Genomic DNA, 25230 nt, shown 5'->3' on the forward strand with positions numbered 1-25230 from the left:
TGTGGGGCCCATATAACTTTGATCTCATTTGAACCGTTCGTACAACTCGAAGCTCAAGGAGCGTCATTACTCGTCTTCGCACGCCACGTACCTAGCCTAACTACAAGCCTACAGCAGCTATATAGTATAACTGGTGACTAGTGTGTGGTATACTGGTACTAACAGAAATGGATTGGCTACTCCTCCTGCTGGTGTTCGGTGATTTGTGGGCCCCACCATGATGTATGTATTTCATTGATGCCATTCATCCATTTTTGCAGATCATTTTAAGGTTTGATACAAAATATTAGAGGGATAAAAATCTCAAGTGGACCACACCACAGGAAAACAATAATGATTGGATATCCTCCATTAAAATCCTCCTAAGGCCCACTATACTGTTTATTCAACATCCAATCTGTTGATTAGGTTATACAGACCCAGATGAAGGGACAAAACAAAGATCAGCTTGATCTAAAACTTTTATGACCCCCCAAAAGTTTTTAATGGTCAATTTTCATTCAACACTGTTTCCTATAGTGTGGTTCGCTTGGGATTGGGATATACCTCATTTTTGGTTTCATATGATAAAATGATCTAGAAAAATAGATGGACGGCATGGATGAAACACATACATCATGGTGGGGCCCACAGAGAACCGACCATCAGACATTCCTCTCCTCTCTCTCTAAATCCCTATCTCTGTTTTTCTCTCCTCTTTCAAAATCTCTCTCTCTCTCTCTCATGTTTAATTTCAAAACCAAGGGAGTAGCCAATCCGTTTCCGGTACTGACTACTGAGTAAACTCTATTGGGGCACATCGTGAATGCATGTGGTTTATCCACTCCGGATCGGGTCGAATCGGATCGGTCCGGATTGACAATGATCCGATCCCAATCTAAAAATCATTCGGATTTGAATTAATTAACTCGATCCGCACCGATCCAAGCCGTCGGTTCGGTTAGGATCGGGTCTGATCGGGTCAGATCCATCGGATCGGATATGTTTTGCCCAGCTCTACCAGCTAGCGGCTGGGCCGAGCCGAGTCGACTTGTGCCTCAATTCGGCTTGATCGTGTACACCTCTAATGTTCGAATTGGCTGATTAGTGGACGATCAAATGGACGGTTAAATGAAATTTTTTCAAAAGGTCCAAATTCAGCAAACAAAAAGCCCATTATTCAGCTGCTAGGATCATCCCATCAATCTTATTATGAGATTATGATAAAAGGAGGAAATATGGTCTCTTGTTGCAGAGGATACGGAACATGAGGGGCCCATGTTTTGATCATCGGTAAGCTGTTGCTCAAAAAGTCTTCTAGATTGGAAGATCCTAACCCTTCTGTTGGTGGGCTTCAAATGAATGGCTGAGAAAAAAAGTACAACAACAACAGCCCGCATTCAACATACACGGGAGGTCTGGTATCTTCTAATTTGGTGATTTTCCGGGCATCCTCATCCACAAATGGGGCCCATCAGATGTTGTATACGTGCTAAGGTCATTATCAACACGCTCTGCAATTTGGCACATGTGTGCCGAATCTGGACCACTAATCGGATAGGTCCGACCATGAACATGCTCTGACCAAAAAAGCCTGGACACCTCTCTCAGGATGCCTACCGTCTATGAGAAGAAAATGAGAAAAATGACACATGTTGTGTATTACAACACGCTCTTGTGGTCCATTCCGATGAGTGTCCCACCTTAATTTTTTGTCACGAAATGCTCACGATGAGATCCACATGATGAAAGGTTCCGATCCTTCACTCATGGGTCATGTAGGCACGTGTACCACAGGGGTTGCACTTCTATTTTAAGTGATATTTAAACTACGTCCCTTGTGAAATCTTGCATGGAGCGCATGCACGCAGTGCTCGTGCCTCTTTCTACAACAAGCAACGTATTAACAAATGAGCACGTTCCACAAACGATGAATTATATGATCATCCACACGCAGATGTGCTGTAGAAGTGGGGCCCATGGTTCATTAATCAGGCCACTGGTCTGCTGATCCCATCTTGGATTGACCATGCGACGAGAATCTTGTCCATTGGACCATTGAAACCTTTGAATCTGTGGCCTGAGAATACAAAGTCAACAAGTGGAATAATCAACGGTCTAATTCAACTCACTAAGGGTTCTAGCCACGGCCCACCATATGAACGGTTTGGATCATTGGAAAGGAGCCTGCTCCGGTGGATAAAGCCCCGGTGTATCTTATTGCATTAAGGGTGTATATTCATTCTCGGACGCGGATTGCCTGTGCCCCGGGCAAGGAAGTTGCTGTAGTCAGAAGCTGTGTGGGACCCACAGGGATTTCCGTATCAAATCCACTCCGTCCATCAGTTTTAAAGACCATAATAGGATATAATTATGAAAATCAGACATATTCAGAACTCATTTGTGCCACACAATAAGAAACAGTGGGAATAAAAATGTCAACCGTGAAACCTTTCTGGACCAGACCATGATGTTTATATGCTATCCAAACCGTTCACAGGATTATTACCACACAGATAAACTGTGAGTACAAATATCATCCTGATTCTTGGGCCCCACAAAGCTTCCAACGGTGGCCGTTTAATCCCTGCTGTTTCGTGTGGTGTGACCCACACGAGTTTTGTATCTGTCTGATTTTTAGTTTTATTATCTATTTTTGTCTTGCAAAACTGATGGACGGAGTGGATTTGTGACTGGCATCTCCGTGAGCCAACACAGCTTCCGACTACAATAATATTCTGTGCGGGATACTCTGGCTGCGTATGACGCTTGATACGCAGGCACTGAGAAATGGTTGTCATGCATGTATTAACTCAAATTATACAGACTAAATGTAGAATCCACTGTTACAGTCCAAAAAGCAGATTTCTTAAATAATCCAAACCTCTGTTTTGTGGACACTTGATTTCTGAAACAAGACCATGGGATACTCTTATGAAATTTGCAAGTAATTAACAAGTGCCTGAGCAACAACCACACGCTCATCCAGAGTATTAAAGGTTTTTTTTTTTTTTTTTTCTCAACTAACTAAACCTCCACACGATAGCTCTAACAACCCATGAAATCCCACAAACAAGCGTCCCTTATTTAATCATCTCAACCTCTCTATAAATACCCCACTTCAATTTCTCATCACCACCACTCATCACAGTCCCCCATCTCCTCCATATCTTTCTAAACTCTTTTGATTCCAAACTGCAATGGCTTGTAAGACTTGCTTCTTCTTAAGTGTCCTCCTTGTGGTCCTATTATTGGGCCCCAGACCGTCCCGTGCGGCCCGCCATTTGCTGGATACTGAGCTCGTGGCCCCACCACCAGTGGAGCCCACTCTGCCAACGTTCCCAACTCTGCCGAAGCCTGAGTTGCCGCCTTCTCCTGCAGTGCCGGCAATGCCGAAGCCCACATCACCGCCATTGCCTGAGGTCCCGGTGATGCCGAAGCCCATGTCACCGCCATCCCCCGCAATGTGGACGACACCGAAGCCCACATCGCCGCCATTGTCCGAGACGCCGGCAATGCCCAAGCCCACATCGCCGCCATTGCCCGAGACACCGGCAATGCCGAAGCCCACATCGCCGCCATTGCCCGAAGCACCGGAGATACCCAAGCCCACACCGCCGCCATTGCCCGAGACACCGGCAATGCCGAAGCCCACATCGCCGCCATTGCCCGAGGCGCCGGAGATGCCAAAGCCCACATCACCGCCATTGCACGAGTCACCGACAATGCCGAAGCCCACATCGCCGCCATTGCCCGAGGCACCGGCAATGCCGAAGCCCACATCGCCGCCAACGTCAGAGGTGCCAGCAATGCCCAGGCCCACATCGCCGCCATTGTCCGAGGCACCGGCGATGCCGAAGCCCACATCGCCGCCATTGTCCGAGGCGCCGGCGATGCCAAAGCCCACATCCCCACCATTGCCCGAGGCACCGGCAATGCCGAAGCCCACATCGCCACCATTGCCTGAGGCGCCGGCAATGCCGAAGCCCACATCACCGCCGTTGCCTGAGGTGCCAACGATGCCGAAGCCCACATTTCCGCCATTGCCGGGAGTGCCGGAGATGCCAAAGCCCACATTGCCACCATTGCCTGCAGTGCCAACCATGCCTAAGGTCACAGTGCCACCACTACCATCCATCCCAACCGTCCCGACCCTCCCTTACATCCCAACCCTTCCTTTGGTCCCATCCATCCCTCCACCGCCATCAGGCACTAGCCCATGATGGCCCACCTATCATACTACACTTCATGTTGGTGTAACATTGGGTTTTAGTGGAACATCAATAACACCATTTTTAGTAGAAGTTCTTTGATTGTGAGGGAGTGTCACGTGGGAACTAGTATTGCATGTGCGAGATCTTTGTTAGCACGTGTGGTGCCACTGCCACGTTTGTTGTTTTATTTATTTATTATTATTATTATGTATTTAGGAGGATTTGTGATGTTTATTGGATTTGCAGTTTAAGATTCATAATTTCTGAGGTTTGATTAGCTCACGTGTGGCACTTGTGAAAGATCCAAGCTGCCAATCAAGTGCGGTCCACCATGCAGACTCTCCTGAACAAAAGCAAGCAGCTCCAATGGACACGGATTTCCTCCGAAAGCCTTTGACAGGTAGTTCTGCGCTGCGATGCTGGGTGGGGCCCACCGTGATGTTTGTGACAAATCCAGCCCGTCCATCCGTTTCGAGAGCTCGTTTTAGGGTAACCAAGAAAAAATGAGGCCGATCTAAAACTCAAGTTAGCCACACTAGAGGCAAAGTTGGGGAAAGAAATTCCTACCGCTGAAACTTTCCTGGGATTCACCTTGATGTTTATATGCCATCCAAACCGTTTATAACGTCATTCCTACCAGGATGAAGTGAAAACATAAAAAGCTTAGCCTGATACAAAAGTTTTATATCCATACCAATGTTTCAACGGTGGTCATTGAATCCCCACTGTTTCCTCTCGTGTGGCCAACTTGAGTCTTGGATCCGCCTCATTTTTCTTTCAATGTCCTAAAATGAGCTCCGAAAACGAATGGACAGGGTAGATTTTACACAAACATCACGGTGAGGCCCAAGCCGTCCATTTGTTTCTAACTTTGGAGTTCACATCCATGAGTAGACTAGGTTGATTTTTCAGCAGGGCATCTGCACATTGTGATCACCTGATGGATGGCTTGGATCTCACACATTAGTGCCAAGCTGGCATGTGGTGGCGTTTAGATAGGCTGCTTTATAGATGCACGGCTTCTTGATCACCCAAGGATATGCACAGTATAGTTGAGTTTCCACTCCGTACAAGTAAGGGCCATTTCTCATGAATCTAAGCCGTTGGTCTTAAATGATCTACTGCAGATGGGCCATGTACCAAAACCATTATCTATGTGGCAATCTGAACCCTTTGATTGGTTGTCTGTAAATAGACACTATTAATGATGTAGAGCGGGTCGCGGACACTTTCATGGCCAAGATAAATTAGAAAAGGGCCGATTGGATATGGAGGTGATCTGGACCGTCAAAACTTAAAATGAATTATTTCACAAACCGGAATGAGCCATCCAACTTACCATATATGATTTTGGAGTAAGACCAACTACTTTAGCCACCCAACCCCACTACGTCCGGCTGCGCATGCCGGATTTACAAATACCACCAGATCCACGGTTGAAATTCTATTTTAATTTCATTTTTTCTATTTATAGTAAGTTTTAGTTTGATTATAATTCTTCAACCATTGGGCTTTACTCAACATGAAAAGTGCTTGGAATAAGTAAGAGAACAGCTAATAATTTCCGAATTTTTTAGAATATTATTTCTATTTTCTTGCTTCTTTGTTTTTTTTTTTTTTTTTTCCCTTAATTATCCTTGAGTAAGACGGTGCTCGACCTCTGCACGTCCTCCTGCGTCAAGTAAGAAGAGAAGTACAACAATGGCCAAAGGTTCATATTAGAAAATGACATATTTCGGTGGCTAGGATCTTCCAATCCGGAAGACTTTAGGGCCCTAGTCCCATGAACGATGGGGTTCACCTGACAATGATCAGGATCGGTGGACCACGGCCTCACTTGTACCAACCGAAAACCATAGCCTACTGTGCATATAATCTTATGATCCAAATGGTTCCAAACAAATGTCCATTATTCAGAGACTAGGATCATCCAATCAATCTGTTTTGGGATTACGACAAAAGGCAGAATTTATGGTTTGTTGGTGAGAGGATCACGAGGGGCAAGACAGATCAACGGCAAGGATATGCTTCAATTTTGGGCTCGTGCCCTAAAATGAGCTGGCAAAACAGATCAACGGCAAGGATAAAACATGTCAGGGTCACTACCCCGACCAGGACATAGCTAGATATGGACGGACCTGTCAGGGGCTTTATGGGGCCCACCGTGATATATATTCTATCCAAACCGTCCATCCATTTTGAAGGATCATTTTAGGGCATAAACCCAAAAAGGAGGCAGATCGAAGGCTCTAGTGGACCACACCACAGGAAACAGTGGGGATTCGAATGCCTACCACTGAAAACCTCTTTGGAGGCCACAGAAGTTTTGGATCAAGCTGATGTTTATGTTTTCCCTTTCATCCAAGTCTATGTGACCTTATGAACAGCTTGGAGGCAAATAAACACCAAGCTGGGCCCTAAGAAGGTTTCACCAGTGAGGATCCTTGTCACCACTGCTTCCTGTGGTGTGATCCACTGGAGCCTTTGCTCTGCCTACTTTTTTGGATCATGCCCTAAAATGATATTTCAAAATGGATGGACGGCTTGGATAAAACACAGATATCACAGTGGGTCCCATCCCTCTCTAGCTAGGTCCTGGTGAGGGTAGTGCCCAATCCGCACACCTTGATTCGTTTTCAAATAAAATCTTTTAAGTGGTTTGTAGGATTCCAACCCAAAATGTCAAGCAGTCGACAAAACAGCAAACCAACAGCACCACCACTCCTTCAATTAACAAACATCCAGTCAAGTCGAATAAAATCTTCGAATCAACTCGATCCAACTGGATATCGAGTCCCCTAGGGTTTTCGGGTTTTTTAAAACTATGGTTTTATATCATACAAGTGCACATACAGCACACACGCACATTGAGCGCACTCACATTCATGCACATGCAGTCTAATGCAGAAAGAAAACTGCAATTAAATGAAATAGATATCGAAGTTTGAAATCTCTAAAAAAAAAACTTCAATTAAGGAAATTAATTTTAAAAAAACAACTAAAAAATGGTCGCAATTAACGGTTTATTGGCAGATAGCAGTGTTTAATTTACACGTCTGTTTGCTATTCATGCCAAAGACAAAGGTAAAAGAATTTACATATCAAGGACCCAAGAAAGATTAAATAAATACCTGACCGCCCAATGTGTGTTTGTGTTTTTTTTAATCATTTTGAGCCTCCATTGCAGTGGACCACACCGTTGCTAAACGTATCCTTGCGCTTCAGACACGGCCTACTTAATCCCCATATACGAATCGTACGGTCGTCACTGGCTGATGCCAACATATGCGGGTTTGCAGGATTCCAGCTGACGCAGTTGACGGCACCGGAATGACCGGGCAATGCTTCTATGAGGTCCCCTGTGCTTCTATGCCATATGTAAACCTGCAATGACACGTTTCCAATGATAGAGAGACTGATGGAAATAAAGATTTCTTATCTTTCTTTTTCGCCAAATCGACTGGACACCGACTTGACTCGACAAGAATTCATGCCTGTCTCTAAGAAACTCGGCCACGAGCTTGACTCGGTTTGGACTTGACAAGACACGTCGAGTCTGTCAGGTCGATATGACTCCAACCCCAACTGAGTCAGTAGCTCAGTCAGCAGCCTTTTAGTATAGAAGAAGAAAATGCAGGCAACAGTAGCTCAGTCAGCAACCCCAACCTGCGACATTGCTGTTGGATGCACAACCCTGTTGCCAGGGTTCCATGCACTGAAGCTACACTTCTCTATCTTAACGACTTTAGAGCTTTGCTAAGTGCACACGTGTGCACCATACGTGTGCCAGCATGGCACATAGGTGCAAGATCCAATCCATCCATTAGGTTGGTCAGACCTACATGTTTTCCTAAAAATAAATCTGGTCTACTCAGCATGGGGCCACCAGTATTGGAAACAGGCGGAGAGGTTCGTGAACTTAGCCAAGTCTTTCAAAGCTGTAAATTTGCTTTGCAAATTGTGGCTCGCCTCACCAGTGGATCAACCTGATTCTTCAGCTAGGGCATGAATATAGTGGGTGCCCTTCTGATGGATGGATTGGATCTCGGATCGATCGTGCTATGCTAGCACGCATGCCATGTATAAGAGCTTTATTGCAATCAACTATGAGCTTAGCAAAGCTCATGACTTGAAATATCTATTCACACGTGCAATATTCCTCATTATAAATTTATGATATTGGATCGAGTTAATTTAAAACTCATTCGAGTCTTCGAGTCAACCCGACCCGACTGGACATCGAGTCGAGTAGAGCTTTTGGGTTTTGAACTATGACATTTACACCCTATGCTTTTTACAAATTTGACCTTTTTTCTATATTTAGTATTCGAATAGTAGCAGAGTGTGTGGATGGAGAAGAGGATGTGCATATGAGGGTGATTTTTTAGATGAGAAATGTAACTCAGGATTTAAAAAGAGAGTGTGAAGATCACTTGTGGGCATGATGTGAATTTTGGAAATGCATGGATCTACTTGATGTGAGTGAAAATAGAGAACTGATCACATACAGGCAATGGTACATTTTTCCCCCCAACACACCACTTGTGCAGGACATGAATACCATGAAAACAGTGGGCCCCTCCAACAGATTGGAGATAACATAAGACTCTCAGCGATGGATCAGAAACATTGGTGTTACTTTCTTACAGAGAGAGAGGGTGATAGATTTGGAGGTGGGTCTCAAGGATTTTGTCATGAGTTGTATAGATGAGTTGAGTCCTGAGGTCTTGATTCTGGGATTTTTGGAATGGATGATTTCTCACCATCCCCTCCTTATTTTTTGCCGTGGTCGTCTCGTTCTTCCTTGGTGTTATTCGTTTGGTTTCTAATAAATCACGGTCACAACTTTAAAAAAAATATAAATAATAAATAATAAAATAATAAAAAGAAAGCAAGAAATGCAGCCCTGATAAACGGGAACCGGTTGTAGGGGAAAAAAGCTTTCTTTCAATAAGCATTCATACGAGAGGTGCACTCCTGTGGGACCAGTACCACTGTCAGCTAAGGTGGAAGCAGGCAGAAGTGGGGCCCACTTGATGTATATATGACATTCAAGCCGACCACCAGATGCATGAATTCAGGTTATCCCTCATACACAAAACTCAAGCCCAATAAAATACTCAGGTGGGCCACACCACAGGGAAACAAGTTGAGAGTAGATGGTTACTGTTGATTTCAATAGAGGACCCACCTTGTAGTTTATCTGCAATCCAGGCAATTCATAACCTTTATCTGGCTGGATGAACACTCTGGCCTAAAATCAGCCTGTTTTGCAACTCAGGTGGACCCTGGTCCAAGTCAAGGGTCGCAATTCCCTCCCATCTAGTTCCCTGTGCTGTGGACCACCTCAGTGTTCAATTGGGATGGTTTTTGACATATGGGGCTAACATGAGCTCACACATCCATGTAAGCTTACAGTGGTACAGGTGCCTCTTCATATGATACCTCAAAACTCACTTGTCTCCACTTATCAATGAAAAAAGAAGAAAGAAATAGAAACAGCAATTCCATACCTGTGAATCCTCACTTCCACTGGCAATGAAAGCTTGCTTAAAGCCTCCAAAGCAAGACCTGATCACGAACCGGGTCCGCTTGTGACCTTTGTACTTGGTGACCAGTTTCGGCTCACCCGCTATGCTCCACAAATGTATTTCTTGGTTTATGAGATTCACCAGCAAAAAGCTATCATCTCTTGATAATGAAAATGATGTGATCGTCTGGTTTTCTTCAATCACCTTATCTATTTGAGCTTCTGTATCAAGCAAAAGGATTGCCTTTTCCCTACACAAGCTTATAATCTGCTTCCCATCAGCTGTAACGGCCATGTCAGAGGTCTTAATCATCCGCTGCCCTTTCCAACATTCCAGCTCTTTCCCATCCAAATCCCACATGCAGATGCTCTTATCCATCACACCGGAAAACACCCGCTTCCCATCAGGGAACCAGTCACATGAGATTAGGCCAAGGCCGGGTTTCTCATAGACATGTAGGCATGCACCTGAGTCAACGTCCCATCGCCTGACAGCCTCCTCCAATCCACATGTGAGAAGCTGCCGATCATCGGGACTCCAAGAAAGGGTCAAGACGGGTTTCTTATGACCAGTTAGTGTGTGCCGCAAAGATACTCTGCCATCTTCATTGACCTGAAATATGGCATGCACAAGATTTCTTTTCTTAGCAAGGATGAGCATCATAGCAGGAGAAGGGTTTTGCTAATGTCCCTGCATCCCCAAAGCTTTTAAATGACACATGGGGTGCCCAATCATCAATCAGGACAGTTCATTCAGTAGTTGCATTGGGAGCATGGTGTGCCGTAAAGGCCGTTACGGAGCCATAAAGGCCGTTACATAAAGGTAACAGTGGCAACCGTTACACGTTACGGCATCGTAACGTCCGTAACAGCCGTTATGGAAAAAAAAAAAAAAGAAGAGCTGTAATTGCTGTTAACGGCACGTTACGTCCCCTATAAAGGCCATAATAGTCCTGTAATGGTCTATTATGGGACAGATACAGGTTTTTCATACTTTTTAATCTACATTACAAGCCAGCTACAAGTTTTTCGGGAGTTTTTTCAATAAATAAATAAATAAATAAGAGAGACCGTAACGGCCGTTATGGGGCTGTAACAGCCGTTATGCCCCGTATTGTAAAGGTAATGGTGGTGACCATTACGGCCACCGTTACTGTTATGGAACACCTTGATTGGGAGCAAGCCATGGTGCAAGAATCATGGTGACCCGATGATCCTAACTCTACAAATAAGGGCTAATTTGTTACAATCGTCTGTTTTTTATGAGCCATGGATTGCATGGTTAAAATCACCAAAACCAAAGTGCTACTTTGGAATCATAAGCAATGCAAAGTGGGATCTATTGAATAGATGGTTGAAGATGATGATTGGACCTTTTTTGTTTATCGGTTCAATCTTTAGAGTCCATTTTCGATGTTGATTGGATGCTTAGGGTCATCCAATTGGTGAGATTTTTGCACCATGGCTTGTCCATAGTTGTATGAAACAATGGATAGTTCAAATTGACAATTGGCCCTTCCATGTGTAAATTAAAAGCTTTGGGGACGTTAGCAAAACCCATACATGCATACATATTGGTTTTGCTAATGTCCCCACCTTCATGGGGACGTTAGCAACATCCCTAAACCTTCTGAATGGCAAATAGGGGTGACTATTGTCGATCAGAACCGTTAGCAAAACCCATACATACATACATACATATGGGTTTTGCTCATGTCCCTTACCATCATGGAGACATTAGCAATGTCCCCAAACCTTCTAAATGGCAGACAGGGGTGACCTATTGTCAATCGGAACGTTCATTTATTAGCTATAGGAGCAAGCAATTGTGTAAAAATTATGCCAATAGGGTGATCCTAAGCTTCCAATCAATAGCATGAAAATGGATAGTCAAGATTGACCGGAGAAGCAAAATAGGTCATCTTGAAACATCTAGTAGATAGATGCCACTTTGTATTTCTTATTATTCTGAAGTAACATTTGATTTGATAATTCTAACGACGTGATTTATGGCTCATAAACAAAGGAAGGTGGTTACAAATCGGCCCCATTCAAAGGGTTAGGATCATTTGATTGGTGTGATTCTTGCACCATGGTTTGCCCCTAATTGTATGAAATAAATGAATGATTCAGATCAACGATAGGTCACCCCGTGTGCTGTTAAAAAGCTTTAGGGACGTTGCTAACATGCCCATGAAGGTGAGGATGTTAGCAAAACCCTATACATATGTATGTAGGGAGAAGGTTCTATGAGGTCGATCTAATGGGAATTTCCCATGATGTTGACCTCTGTGGGCCCCACTGTGATGTGTGTTGAACGTTCACACCATGCATTTGATGAGTCCCTTCTAGGTTATAGGATGTCTAAAAAATCAGCCAAATCCAAAACTTAGGTGGGCCACACAATCCCGAACCATGTGAAATCATGCCTAAAACATCTAAAAGCACTTGGTGGGGCCCACCTGAGTTTTGGAATGGCCTGAAATTTTCTATGACCTTTCATCCAAGTGAGACAGACAAAAATAGGCTGGATGTCTGAACCACATCTCAATGGGCTCCATAAATAATCACGAAGGTTTCAATGAGTGGCAATCCACTTTCAACTATTCTATGTGATGTCACCCGCTAAGTCATGCATTGGCCCGATTTTTAGGCCCATGGCCCACCATGGAAGGGTGCATCTGATTGATGGAGTGGTTGTCCGATACACATCACGGTGGGGCCCACAGAGCTTGACCTCATGGGAAGCTCTCATGAGGTCAAGCTCATAGTTCCTTTTCCCAATATAGCACACATTTTGACCTCATATATATGTGTGTGTGTGTGTGTGTGTGTGTGTGTGTGTGTGTGGTTTTGAGTACACATTTTGTATAGTGGAAAAATTGCAGAATTCCAATGCTTATGAGTCATGACACTCAGAACAGGATCAAGAAAATGTGGCGCTGAGAAGCCCACTTTTCCTGATAAGCTTGGAATCTATGCAGGCCCATCTATTCCTGCATAACTAATGGGTTGAAGGTGATACAAACATGCAGATACATATGTACATAGTACATATCTTCATTCTAGTCTAGGCACAGGAAGAAAGCAAAACAGAAAAAATTTCAGCATTGCAATGCATCAATGTAATTCAGCAGAGAACCAAAGAACAAAATGGTTGCCCGCCTCAGTCTGGCTTCCATATAAATGCTCGAAAGTGAAAAAGATTACCTCCCATATAATTGCAGATTGATCGTTCGATGATGAGGCTAAATATTTCCCATTATTCGAGAATTGCACAAACCATACTTCATCAAGGTGGCCCTGAAGTACCTGCTCCATAGGTGAAACAAGATTATAAGAAAACAGTTACCGAAGTTTCCAAATTACGAATAACATATCTAACTGCAAATATCAACACGTGCATGCATGGTTTATTATAATTGTGGATCAGACATTTTAAAATAATTTCAGGTAGGTGAGCAGAAATCTGGCAGACCCAAGGTATTAGAAAATGGTTACATAACAGTGATGGTGGGAACTGTTACGCATTATGGAGCTGTAACAACCATTACAGAAAAAATGGCCCATAACAGTCTGTTATGAGCAATACAGTTTTTATTATTATTTTAATGGCTGTTATGGCCGACATCGTAACGGTAATTACAGTGGCAATTGTGGTTATTGAATACCTTCGGCAGACCCAAGTGAGTAAATGAATAATGGGGTTCTGAGTAAAGGCAATCCACCTCTTAGTATTTCCGCACTTTCTGGCATAGATTGAGCAAAAGGGGCTCTTCTTCTTCTTCTTTTTTCTTTTTTTTTTTTCCTTTTGAGCACCCAAGTTGTGGTTCTAAATGCATGTGAAGGATCAATTACATGACATATGAAGACTTTAGGGGGTGTTTGGTGCAAGGGATTAGTTGGTATTAGGTGGGATGGAATTGCTTTTTTTCAATAAATGCACTTGTTGGTGGATTGTCTCTTAATGCCATGGGAGTGAGCCTATTCACTTTGGTGTTTGGATCATCTAGGAGGTATGGCTTAAATACATGTTTTGATTCCATATAGTGTTTGGTTGTATATGGACAACAACTTACAATCTTGAAAACCGTGTTTGAAAACCCATGCTAGGAAGCAAGGTGGGGCCCACCTTGATGTTTGTAAGGAATCCACCCTGTTCATCCATTTTGCGAAATCATTTTAGGACATGCTACCAAAAGTCAGGCAGATCCAAAACTCAAGTGGGCCATATGAGAGGAAACAGTGGGGAATTCCTACCATTGAAACCTTCCTGAGCTCCACCTTGATGTTTATATGTCATTCCAACCGTTTATAAGGTCATTCCTGCCGGGATGAACCGATAACACAAAAAACCTCAGCGTGATACAAAAATTTTGTGGCCATATGAATGTTTCAACGGCGGTCACCGAATCCTCACTATTTTCTCTCGTATGGCCCACTTGAGTTTTGGATCCACCTCACTTTTTGTCGCATGCCCTAAAATGATCTCGCAAAATGGATGGACGGATTGGATTCCTCACAAACATCAAGGTGAGCCACACCTTCCTTCCCAGCACCAGAACGTCCCGCGTAAAAGCTTTAGCAGGAAATCCGAAGGATTCCGAAAATTCCTGCTTGCAGCGGAAGGGATTGCATAAAACCCTCCTTGCTCCATCATCTAAACCGGCGCAAGACCCAATGTTGGAAACCCTAGCTTTGATAGGACAAACCAAACAAGGATGGTTTTTCTTATGAGGGATTTGAAATTCCATCCCACTTAATACCAGCTAATCTTGCGCCAAACAGGCCCTCAGAGTTCCTCTCATGTCAAATACTGAAGTAAAAATAATCCATCATAAAAGCCTAGAGCTCATATTCATGGTCCACATCCTTGCACAAGAGTTGGCCGCAACACTATCAAATGGAATATTTATATATAAACCTAGAAATGTTCCATAGTTAGCAGGCCTACCAGAACGTATGAATGGACAACTACATGTTATGTAAAGATTACGACAAAAACCACAAAGAATCAAGGTGCAATCTCACACTAACCAAGTTGGTCATCAATACGAATTTTTTCTTAGAGGAAAAAGGAGATCCAAACAATTGAGATGACTGACGAGAGAGAGAGAGAGAGAGAGAGAGAGAGAGAGAGAGAGAGAGAGAGAATACTATTTGCAGAATAACATCACATCCGGAGTAAATCCTATCCCATTATTTGGACCGGCATTGATTAGAACAAAGGCTAGCATCTAACGAAGTTCCAGAAACTCTTCAAGGGCCTGTCCAGAAATACTCTTATCATCATCATAGTGTGCCCTGCTTTTGCAGGCCAGCTTTTTCTTTTCTTTTCTTTTCTTTTCTATCTTTCTTTCTTTCTTTCTTTTCTTTTCTTTTTTTATTTATTTTTTATTTTATTTTAATGATGACTAATTTCACTAAAAAAACCAATAGGAAAGCAAAACACTAAGTTGGAGGTGACCCTCGCAGCCTGTCCCAGCTTTTTGGGGCCAGCTTTATGAATCCCATTTTCCCAAAAGTTCCTACATAACGTCCAATCTATCCAAGTCTTTTTACACCTACCCGAACTAGCTCAGTCAGCTCTCAATAGGTTTTTCCTTCAATTGGGGCTACTATCAAGTTGCTTTGAATGGCCTCATTCTTATTTCCATCCTTCCAAGTCTTCCCAAACATCCATCTCAACATCCAAAATCCATGTAACATTAATCTACTGTTGTTACCTTTTAATTGCCCAACACTCAAACCTGTATAACATTGGCAATCTATGATTCTACTGGCTATCTTTTAAAATTCTTCCTTAAGTTTGATCACCGTCTGCAGTAAACACGTGATGGTCCAGAGGCAGAGCTCCACTACGCCCACCTACTCTAATTCTGTTGGAAACATCCTCCTCAATCTCTCCATCCTTTCTGGATGATACAGACAAGATAATGAAACAAATCACTTATGGGAATCTCCAATCCATCAGTTTTTAACTAAAGCCTCACATCTATGAAAATTCCTATTGAACTTGCATTCCAATCCAACATGCTGAGCATCTTAATGGATAAGTTCTCACTCCAGAGGAGATCATGTTGGAGCTTAACCAGCCCACCAACCACAACCAAGTGAAGTTCTAAATAGCACATAAACCATACCTGAGAATAAGATAATCACCTTGATTGCAATGATCCCATTTTCTAAGTGGGTGCACTCCAGTAGTACCAGTACGGCAGTACCAATGAAAGCTTATGTTGGTGCCAGGAAGATGTGAAGCCCACGTGATGCATTCACACCATCAAACACATCTATCAGATGCGTCACCTCAGAAAACCCCTGGCACTCAAAACTCAGCCCGATCCAATACCAAGGCAGGCCATAGCAAAGCGAACAAGCTGGGAGGGGAATTCTAATCCTTGAATTTTAAAGGGGCCTACTTGAAGTGCCAAACACCCTGAGTTTTGGCCTAAACCTTCATGTGTACTGGATGAAGGGTCTTTCCTTTATTACATACACAAACACGGTGGGCCCCCCACCTCAGAAAACCCCTGCCACCCAAAAGCTCAGCCCGATCCAAAACCAAGGTGGGCCATAGCAAAGTAAACAAGCTGGGAGGGCCGCCCACCCTTGAATTTTGAAGGGGCCTACTTGCGGTGCCAAACACCCTGAGTTTTGGCCTAATCCTTCCTGTGGACCAGATAAAGAGCCTGTCCTTTATTATACATTCACACACAGCAGGCCCCCAGTGTTAATCAATAGTGGGCATCCCCTCTCAGGATGTTCCCTGTGTTGTAGCCCATCTGAGTTTTCAATCAGACTGATTTTGGTGATCTGAGGGTTTTCTGATGTGATGCATCTTATAAACAGCTTGGATTCTGTAAACATAACACTGGGCCCCACATCTACCAACATCAATCTCACATAACAAAAATAAATAAAAAATTTATCGATGATGATGATTTTATAGAAGGAAAGGAAATGGAACAACTGCTAACATCAGGAAAATGAAAGCAAGCTACAACAACAGAGGATAGACTCCATAGTGAGAAGATTTCCCAATTAAATCCCTCATGAGCCTATTTCCCAATTAAATCCCTCATGAGACTATCTGCTTCAGAATTAGCTTCCATATGAACATGGGCAAAGTACGGATTGAGCTCCATCATTATCCCTCTCACTTCCTCTTAAAACGACAACACTCCATGGTAGAATCCCATGGTCAACCAATGGATGGCATATTAAGAATCACCATCTGCCACAAGAGTACCCCACGAAAGCTTCAATCCTTAATCGCAAAAGCAGTGCTCCAGCTTTAGCTTCGCCAGCATCGTATGAACCAACTGGACATGAAAGTTCTCAAAGATGTAATTATAGATGAAAGAAGTGTGAAGTGAAGCGGCAACAGATTCAGGTGCAGGAGCAAGGAAGCATGAGTTTCGAAATGTAAACAAGTACAAACAAATGGGTTGGAAGTGGAAGCAAGAGCGGTAGTCCAAAGCACAATTTTAAGTAGAAGCACCTAGCTAGAAGGATCCTACAAGGCTACAACTAGGGACCTAATAAACTCCACTAGAAAACACACTGCTTTTGCCCATAGTTACTACGAACGCGTTTGCCCTTGCAAATACTAACATTTGTCACTTCCCTTTTCCAACGTTTAAAAAAAAAAAAAAAAGATTACTCCCATTTCCTGCATTCATTTCTCGCTTTTGGCTAAGGGTCTGTTTGGTACTAAGAGAGTAATAAGTATGAACATGTGCTGACAAGGCGTAATCATCACACCCCATCCCCTCATTTGCTTTGATCAGTGCTGAAAATGATGAAGCTTTCAGTGAGAAAAAATCATACACATCCTCAAAATTTTCAACATTGAGATTTTGTTGCTAAACCACAAACAGAATGTGGGACTAGGGTGTAATCATTACATCATGTCAGTGCATGTTCCTACTACCAGTATTTCTCTCTTATGTGATCCTGGATATTACACAATTGTAGATTTCAAAACAATTATTCAGCAAGATCCTTCTTCCGGAAACTTTCTTCAGAATCATCTGTCTCCCTATGGTAGTCAAAAGTAGTGGCTTTCTTTTGGCTGGCAGTGCAAGACAAGAGCCTAACAGTGTATCATCTAAGGAAAAGAGGTTTTGCTTGCCCAAATAGGCACACAATGTGTGAATCTGCAGAGGAGATTGTTCACTGCCTATTCCTACACTAGTTGGCGGCCTTTCTCTTCTTTGGAGCCAATTCTTTAAGGCCCGTATAGACACCCTCAAAAGGGGGTTTTAATGCCAAGAAGCCGTTTTAAAGCCAAACCACAATTTGTTTGTGCATTTGGATGCACTTTAGCAAACCATCGTTTGATCCCCCGCTTGACAAAATAAGAGCTAAAAAGCCACCACTCGCTGAAAACCCATCAGATTCGTGGCAGTTTGGAGGGGTTCTTTGGGCCATTTGGGGAGAGCAGAATAGCTGGTGCTTTGATAATAGGAGTGATTCCATGGATCGGGTTGTTAGAAAGGTTATGGTCTTGGTAGCTCTTTGGATTTCTGGCCTTAAGGAGCTGGATGCTTGTATTGTCTTGCCCTTGTAACGGCTGTAATCTCCCATCTTAGTTTTTCTTAGTCAGGTTTTCTCAATAAAATTTTTGTTTATTCTCAAACAAAAGATATCACAGATGTTCTAGCTAAGGAAGTAATCAGCCATTCAGGCCTCTGTATGGGAATTCTTCCCCTCTTTCTTAATTAATATTAGTATAGCTTCTCGTTGCTTGCTCCAAAAAAAAAAAAAAACAGATGTTTCACACATCTGTTCCCTGATCATTTACCTCATCCATATCTTCTTCTTGCAAGTACAGTTTCATCTACACATTGTAAGTGGAAAATACACTGGCTGCCCAAACTTTCCAAATATCCACATACATTGGCTTCATGAGGCATTCTTGAAGATGGTTGGTGATAGTTTTTGCTACAATGGTAGATGGGAAAGGAGAGAGTTCCGCCTTGATGATTGATATAATCTACAAGACACTTTGAAGAAACCTATGAAACCCCTGTTTATCATAACCATAAATTGAATACTGAAGATATACCATCATATCTATTTAGAACACTTCAATCAAAGCTAATCCATTAGCATCTGCAGATCGTTTGAGAAATCATCAAATATGACTTGGTCTCATCTGAGTCGCATGGGTTTTGGTCCAAAACGAAACAAGTCACCACACCAATACGAAGAAACAGAACTGAGTAAGACTGAGTTAGCGCAAGTCACACTCCAAAACCACTACTTAAATCCATGATCAGCATATCATGCACCTTCCCAGAATCTAAGTCAACCAACCATCAACCTACGTAACAAAGACGCTACACTCTGAAATTGTGCCCTGTCAATGGAGAAGCATGTCTGACGCTGCTCATATAAAATATTAATTATCATGTTTATTTGTTGTCTTTTATCATTTGGGTTACTTCTCTTACATTTAACTTTATAATTTTTTTTGAAGGATATTTAACTTTTTAATATATTATCATTTGAGTTACTTCTCCTTTTATTTTCAGTTTATAATTACTATTTCTATTGCTACTATGGTTATTGTTATTATTATTATTACTACTATTACTAGTATTGGATCTTTTAAAAAGAAATAACTACAATATATTATTATTTTGTAAATATATCAATTAATTATTTAAGATAATTATGCATTTGTCGGCGAATATGACTTTGCTAAAGCCACAAATGAAACACCGAAAAAAGTTTCAGAGTAAAAGTCAAATGGCAGTAAAGTAGCCCACCAGAATCAGACTTCCGGGCTGAGTAAATAATCTCATTGAACATCATATCCCCCTATTTCTGGCAGCCACTAGCAAAGACACTCTAATTAGGAGCAGCTGCTTGAATAATTGTTCATGAGTAATCTTTTAACTGCTAATGTTACAATAATTTCTCCATAACAACTTACAGAAGCATAAAGCATACAAAATCAATAACATCAAGAGGATCAAAAATCAAAGATAAGAGTCGAGAATTGTAATGCATGGATTCCGATGTCTTACTAAGTGTATTTGAACAAGAGGTGCACTCCAATGGTACCGGTACCATTGTAAGCTTACAGTGGCATCAGGCATAATGCCTACAGGACATCCAATCCATCCTTCAGATCCATAAGCTTATTTTAGCACCAAAGTAAAAAAATCAGCTTGTACCAACACTCAGGTTGGTCACATAACAGGGGACAAGACGGGAGGGAACACCCACCTTTGTTTGTACCAGGCCCACCTGAGTTTCAAGACAGCCTGATTTTGGGCCTGACCTTCATTCACTCCAGATGAATGGTAAGAATGGCCTGGATTGCAGAGACACTACATGGCAGTCCCCCTGTTCAAATCAACAATACGCGTCCACCCTCAACTTGTTCCTTGTGGTGTAGCCCACATGAATTTTGGATCGGGCTAAGTTTCATTTACCGTGGGTAACTTGATGCCACGCATCTGATGGGCGGGGTGGATGTCATGGGTAGAATCACATGGGTTCCACTTCTGTCCATACTACCAAAGCTTATGGTGGTACCGGTACCACCGAAGCGTTCCCCTTCAAACGAATATCAAACAATCCATCATGTGCACTTCCAATGAGATAAGATTATGAAATGCTATACATGTCTAAGAAAGAAAAAGAAAAGAAAATGCATTGTGTACTACTGACAAAAAACATAACTAGTGTTCAAAAAATTCAAGGATATAATCACCGCAGCTAATATGATAACTTAAGAAATAAAAGAATGGTGAAAATTACCATATACATGCCAAACAAAGGAAGGATGTAGATATAACCTATGAAAGCTAAATCAAAGGCTTGAAGTAGATGAAGGCCCACATCTCAAATACAAGCTCTTACCTGAAGAGTTTGAGAAGGAATTTGATCTTTTCCACATTGGTGATCTGAATACAATGACAATGCACTATCCAAAGAGTTGTGAAAGACACAAGCATCACGTTGCACATTGAGGGCCTGTTCAACCAAATGTTCTAACCTTCTTTCCGGTATCAGAACTGCCGGAGGAAGCAAATTCTGCAATTTCTCAAGAAGCCCCATGCGTGACTTTGCACTCGAAATATCATAAATGGTGAACCGAAACAATCTATAATGTTTAGGAGATACAATGAATTCAGTAAGCTCATGCACCCGCTTTTTGTTTATGCCGAGAGTCGAAATCTCAGATCTTAGTGTCTTCAATGCATCCATGACTCTGTCCTTATCTAGAAATTCAAAGAACTTTTGCTCCAATACCAAGAAAGATGCAGACTTCACATTTTCATCAGAAAGGCCAATTTTTCTCAATGTGGCCAGGCTTTCATCCCAATTCCCATCAAGCACTTGCTTCCTAAATAAGCTAACCATGGACGAATGTAAGGCTATGCCCGACTCTTCTTCAAGAAGTGCACCACTTCTCTCATAGCCAAGGGAATACAGCGCCTTTGTTATGATTCTAACAAATTCCACCTTTTTGATAACTCCTTCAGAACCAACCAACTCTTCATCCCCTTGGGACAGTAGGGGTCGGGCCATTGTATCTCCAAGCAAGCTGGCAGGCTCTATGAAAAATGAGTTTTCAGCAAGGCTCCTCGATTCTTGTGAGGATAATTTCACACGTTTCGAGGGTGGTACATCCTCCTCTACACTTCCCATGAAATGCCCAATTCAGCCCATGTATATTTGGAATGGTGAAAGGTAAACTGTGGCTAAAAATCAGAAGAATTTAACACGGACGCCTTCCAGTTAATCTGAATTGAAACAATGTTCCTGCAAAAAGAAATCGACGAAAAAGATTACGAAGCCTTGAAACTACATGCTATTAGTCAGGAAATAAAGCCACACTTACTAATTACAAGCATCTCATTATTGCCCAAATTCAATTAGATTGCCAGCAATGCAACTGAGTGATTCTTTTTTCTAAATCGAGAACATGTTAATATGCCAACCAGGAAAAGAACAGGGGCCTGTACTATGGTGGCAAACTATTCTACTGCTTGACCAAAGGCGCTCATCAGATGAGCTATTTCATCACTTTCAATCGAAAACAGTATGAGGAAATATGATGGACAGTTACCATTATGTAATGGCAATCATTGCTGTAATGGATTCCCCTAGGACTGAAAGAAAATGAAAAATTGCAATCATGGCCGCAAGAAAAGAAGAGGTCAGCATATAGACCTCCCATAAATGAGCCTCATTACATAAATTCTACTCCAGGCAGTGAATTTGTAACTAAAGGTTAAAATAATTAAGTGAAGAACATCGATGCAAGTTGACATCACAAACACAAACAAACTCCCAAGTTTTAAATCTAATATTTCTCATCAGTACCCCCTTTCGGTTCAAATTATTAAACTGCAACCTAAATGATTGTGTTATTCATCTCTATTGAAGCAAAAGGAGGAGAGTCAGACATGGGTTGGTAGCAAATGAGCTCTATTTTGATTCTCAACTCCAGCCAAGCTGACGAAAACATTCTTCTAAATAGGACTTATTTTTCAAATTGTTAGCCAGTTCAAATTGGATTTTTTACTTCTTCTTTTTCCCTTCTTTTTGATAGGTAATCTGGGCTCAAACACAAGTCCTCAATGTTGAAACACAGGTTGTCAACAAGTGAGCTAGGGCTCAAACCCCCATTCAAATCGGATTCTTAAAACAGATATCTAATGAATGTTCTATTTATCACTGTCGAAGACTCAAAGGAGAACAGGGAGAGAGCTCTCAAAAAAAAAAAAAAAAAACACACACACACACAAACAGAGACATAAATTTCAGTAAAAGAAAAAGAGAACTTTCTTTAAACCACTCCAAACCAGGATTACCTAGATTGTGGGACCACAAATTGTGGATTGTGGTTCATGGCAGGTAGCATGTGTTATGATCCTGGTTAGCTAAGGTAGGCTTGGAGGAAAGGGAATGTGATGAACGAATGGATCCTAGCTGTCTCATGGATGGCCATCGAATAGACAGCTAAAGTTTAAAAATGTCACAATTCCAAATAAACATATAAATGTCCATAAAATGGAGGTTAACATTGGTTAATCAATATATTTTCCGGCTATGCCTGGTCTAAAGTGGGGCCCACCATTTTGGACATTTTGGATTGAGGTACATATGTGCGATGTGTATGATACATGTGAGCATGTGTACTAGAATCATAGTTGTGCAGACTATTAATGTTCTCCAAAGCATCTTCGGTAAAGCCATCTCTCGAACCAACAAACCGACAAATGAAAACAATCTGGATTGCCCCAACCAGATCGGCCGTTGGGTGCACATGTGGCAATTTCGCTAAACTAAATCCAAACAAGGAAAGTAATAGATGCAGTGATACTTTCTTATGTTTCAAACTGCTACCCCATTCAGATCAGATTGCTAAAAATGCAATCTAAACAGATGTGCTATTTGCATAAGTGAAGTAAAACAAGGACATAAATGCAAGCATTCTACTAAAGATTGCTTTCAGTAATCAACTCCAAAGAAGGAGATCAAAACATGCATATGTATCACTCTTATTTTTCCATCCCTCAGTTTGGTTGTGGGAACCAAGGACATATAACACGTGCTTTTGTACTACACGAGCTTCCTTTCAATAAATGACTCCAAATGAAACTTATCTTATGTTCATTTGGTATGGATTGATAAATTAAAAAAAAAAAAAGGCAATTTTAACGATGTTTCTATTTACATCCCTCCAAAGCATCAGAATCAATCAATACATTTGTAGTAAACAAGCTTACTCTCAATAATCCACTCCGACTGATAAACGGATGTCTTCATAAAAGCTCCAATCAACAAAAAAGAAGCACGAAAACACACCTAATCTACCAAAAGAAATTTCCATGAATCCAGGTAACACAAACCAATCTACACGTATCAATGACTGAGCAACACAATTCCTAAGACAAATAATAAAACTATCCAAACATCTGAATAGTTTCAACGTTTTCTGGGGAGAAAAATAGGAATTCAAATACCAATTTCGTAAGAAGCAGGTTGTATCCGCACACGTATGCATACATGTATGTGTATATATGTATATGTTTATATATGTCTTATTGAATGACTTATTGGCACAAGTATATGCATATCCGCCAACGTATTTGACGCATCCGATTACCATTTTTAACTTCAATTTACAAAAGCGAGATGCTATCTACTCCATCGTATTTCATGCATGATTTCCATTTTTAACTTCAATTTACAGAAGCGAGATGCTATCTACTCCACCCCGATTGATTTTCATGCGCCCATTTTCCATTTTGGGTATTGAACTAGCACAAGTGTATAATCTCAACACCCAAAATGGAAAATGGGTGCATGAAAATCAATCAGGGTGGGTGTGGATATCAATCCATCTCATAAAATCCTTACTGATTATTAATAGCAGCACAAAATCAACAAAACCCACAACAGAAACAATCCATAGATGCAAAAATAAGGGGAAAAAACCCCAGTAGAGAATAAAAATAAAACTACAACGTCCACAAAATAGAGATGAAGGGTATAAAACGACGGTAGACATCTAACCTGAAAGAAAAAACTATCCGATGGTGGAGATTCCTTGGATCTAAACAGAAATCTCCCAAAACAAAAAGGACCCAGATGAGAAAATAAAAGATTGAGCAAGACCCAGAAGGCGATTCGGGTCTTGCAATCGGTTTCTGGTCAAACTGGCTCAGACCCAATACAGAAAAGGTACCAAAATACTGCCTTGAAAGAGGGGGAGTGAGAGAGGAAAGAGAGCGAAACCCCCAAAAGCTCTTTCACATTGATAATGCCTGCGAGTTGTTTTGTTTTGCATTTTGAAGAGAGAGAGAGAGAGAGATTAGGCGTTGTTTTGTCCTTTTTTTCTCTTTTCTTTTCTCTTCTTTTGGTGTGTTTGGGTAGGCAGGGAGAGGTATCTTGACGTGGAGGAAACCAGCACTGTTAGAAGGAGAAAATGAAAAGGGAAGGGTCAGGATCTCCTCTCTCCCTCTCTCTGTCCCTCTCCCTCTCTCTCGCACTCTCTCACGGACGCGAATTGCCTGTGCCGCCTGCTACAGGAAGTTCCAGTGGTTGTAAGCTGTGTCGGGGCCATAGAGATGCCTGTGACAAATCCAATCCGTCCATCAGTTTTTAAACATCACAATAGAAAAGTATTTCAAAAATCAGGAATATAAAAAACTCATGTGGACCACACCACACGAAACAGAGAGGATTGAACAACCATTATTGGAAACTTTGTGGGGCCTACAGAAGTTTTGAATCCGGATTATATTTTTCATACAGTTTATTTTAGTATTAATAACCTATGAACGGTTTGGATGGCATATAAACAACATGGTCGGCTCCAGGAATGTTTCAACGGTGGCAGTTTCCGTTCTCACTGTTTCGTGTAGTGTGGTCCACTTGAGATTTTTTACATCGTCATTTTTGTTTCTTTAAAATATTGTGATGTTTAGAAACTGATGGACGGAGTGGATTTATCACGGGAATCTATATAGA

At 41.9% G+C, this 25230-nt stretch overlaps 2 protein-coding genes across 2 annotated transcripts; one reads left to right on the forward strand and one right to left on the reverse strand.

The window, feature by feature from the left end:
- Window positions 1-3099: 3099 nt before the first annotated feature.
- Window positions 3100-4432, forward strand: LOC131220825 (vegetative cell wall protein gp1-like). Its single transcript, XM_058215673.1, has 2 exons — window positions 3100-3401; window positions 3486-4432. The coding sequence occupies exons 1-2, from the start codon at window positions 3180-3182 to the stop codon at window positions 4200-4202; spliced, it is 939 nt and encodes a 312-aa protein (XP_058071656.1). The 5' UTR covers window positions 3100-3179; the 3' UTR covers window positions 4203-4432.
- A 2713-nt stretch (window positions 4433-7145) lies between these two features.
- LOC131220826 (WD repeat-containing protein 26 homolog) lies at window positions 7146-24653 on the reverse strand. Its single transcript, XM_058215674.1, has 5 exons — window positions 24274-24653; window positions 20605-21510; window positions 12934-13035; window positions 9707-10336; window positions 7146-7577 (listed from the first exon to the last, which is right to left on the reverse strand). The coding sequence occupies exons 2-5, from the start codon at window positions 21394-21396 to the stop codon at window positions 7359-7361; spliced, it is 1743 nt and encodes a 580-aa protein (XP_058071657.1). The 5' UTR covers window positions 21397-21510; window positions 24274-24653; the 3' UTR covers window positions 7146-7358.
- Between the last annotated feature and the right edge of the window lie 577 nt (window positions 24654-25230).

Source organism: Magnolia sinica, chromosome 12 (genome assembly GCF_029962835.1).
Source record: "Magnolia sinica isolate HGM2019 chromosome 12, MsV1, whole genome shotgun sequence".
Classification (NCBI taxonomy): domain Eukaryota; kingdom Viridiplantae; phylum Streptophyta; class Magnoliopsida; order Magnoliales; family Magnoliaceae; genus Magnolia; species Magnolia sinica.

What these genes read in the sequence shown, in the direction of transcription:
- LOC131220826 (XM_058215674.1), bottom strand. Translation starts at nt 21,396, where the DNA reads ATGGGAAGTGTAGAGGAGGATGTACCACCCTCGAAACGTGTGAAATTA. An exon ending in TTCCTTCTCAAACTCTTCAG is followed by an intron (nt 13,036 to 20,604) that starts GTAAGAGCTTGT and finishes CCTATGGAGCAG; the next exon opens with GTACTTCAGGGCCACCTTGA. An exon ending in GTGGAAGTGAGGATTCACAG is followed by an intron (nt 7,578 to 9,706) that starts GTATGGAATTGC and finishes GTGTCATTGCAG; the next exon opens with GTTTACATATGGCATAGAAG.
- LOC131220825 (XM_058215673.1), top strand. Translation starts at nt 3,180, where the DNA reads ATGGCTTGTAAGACTTGCTTCTTCTTAAGTGTCCTCCTTGTGGTCCTA. An exon ending in CATCACCGCCATTGCCTGAG is followed by an intron (nt 3,402 to 3,485) that starts GTCCCGGTGATG and finishes CCATTGTCCGAG; the next exon opens with ACGCCGGCAATGCCCAAGCC.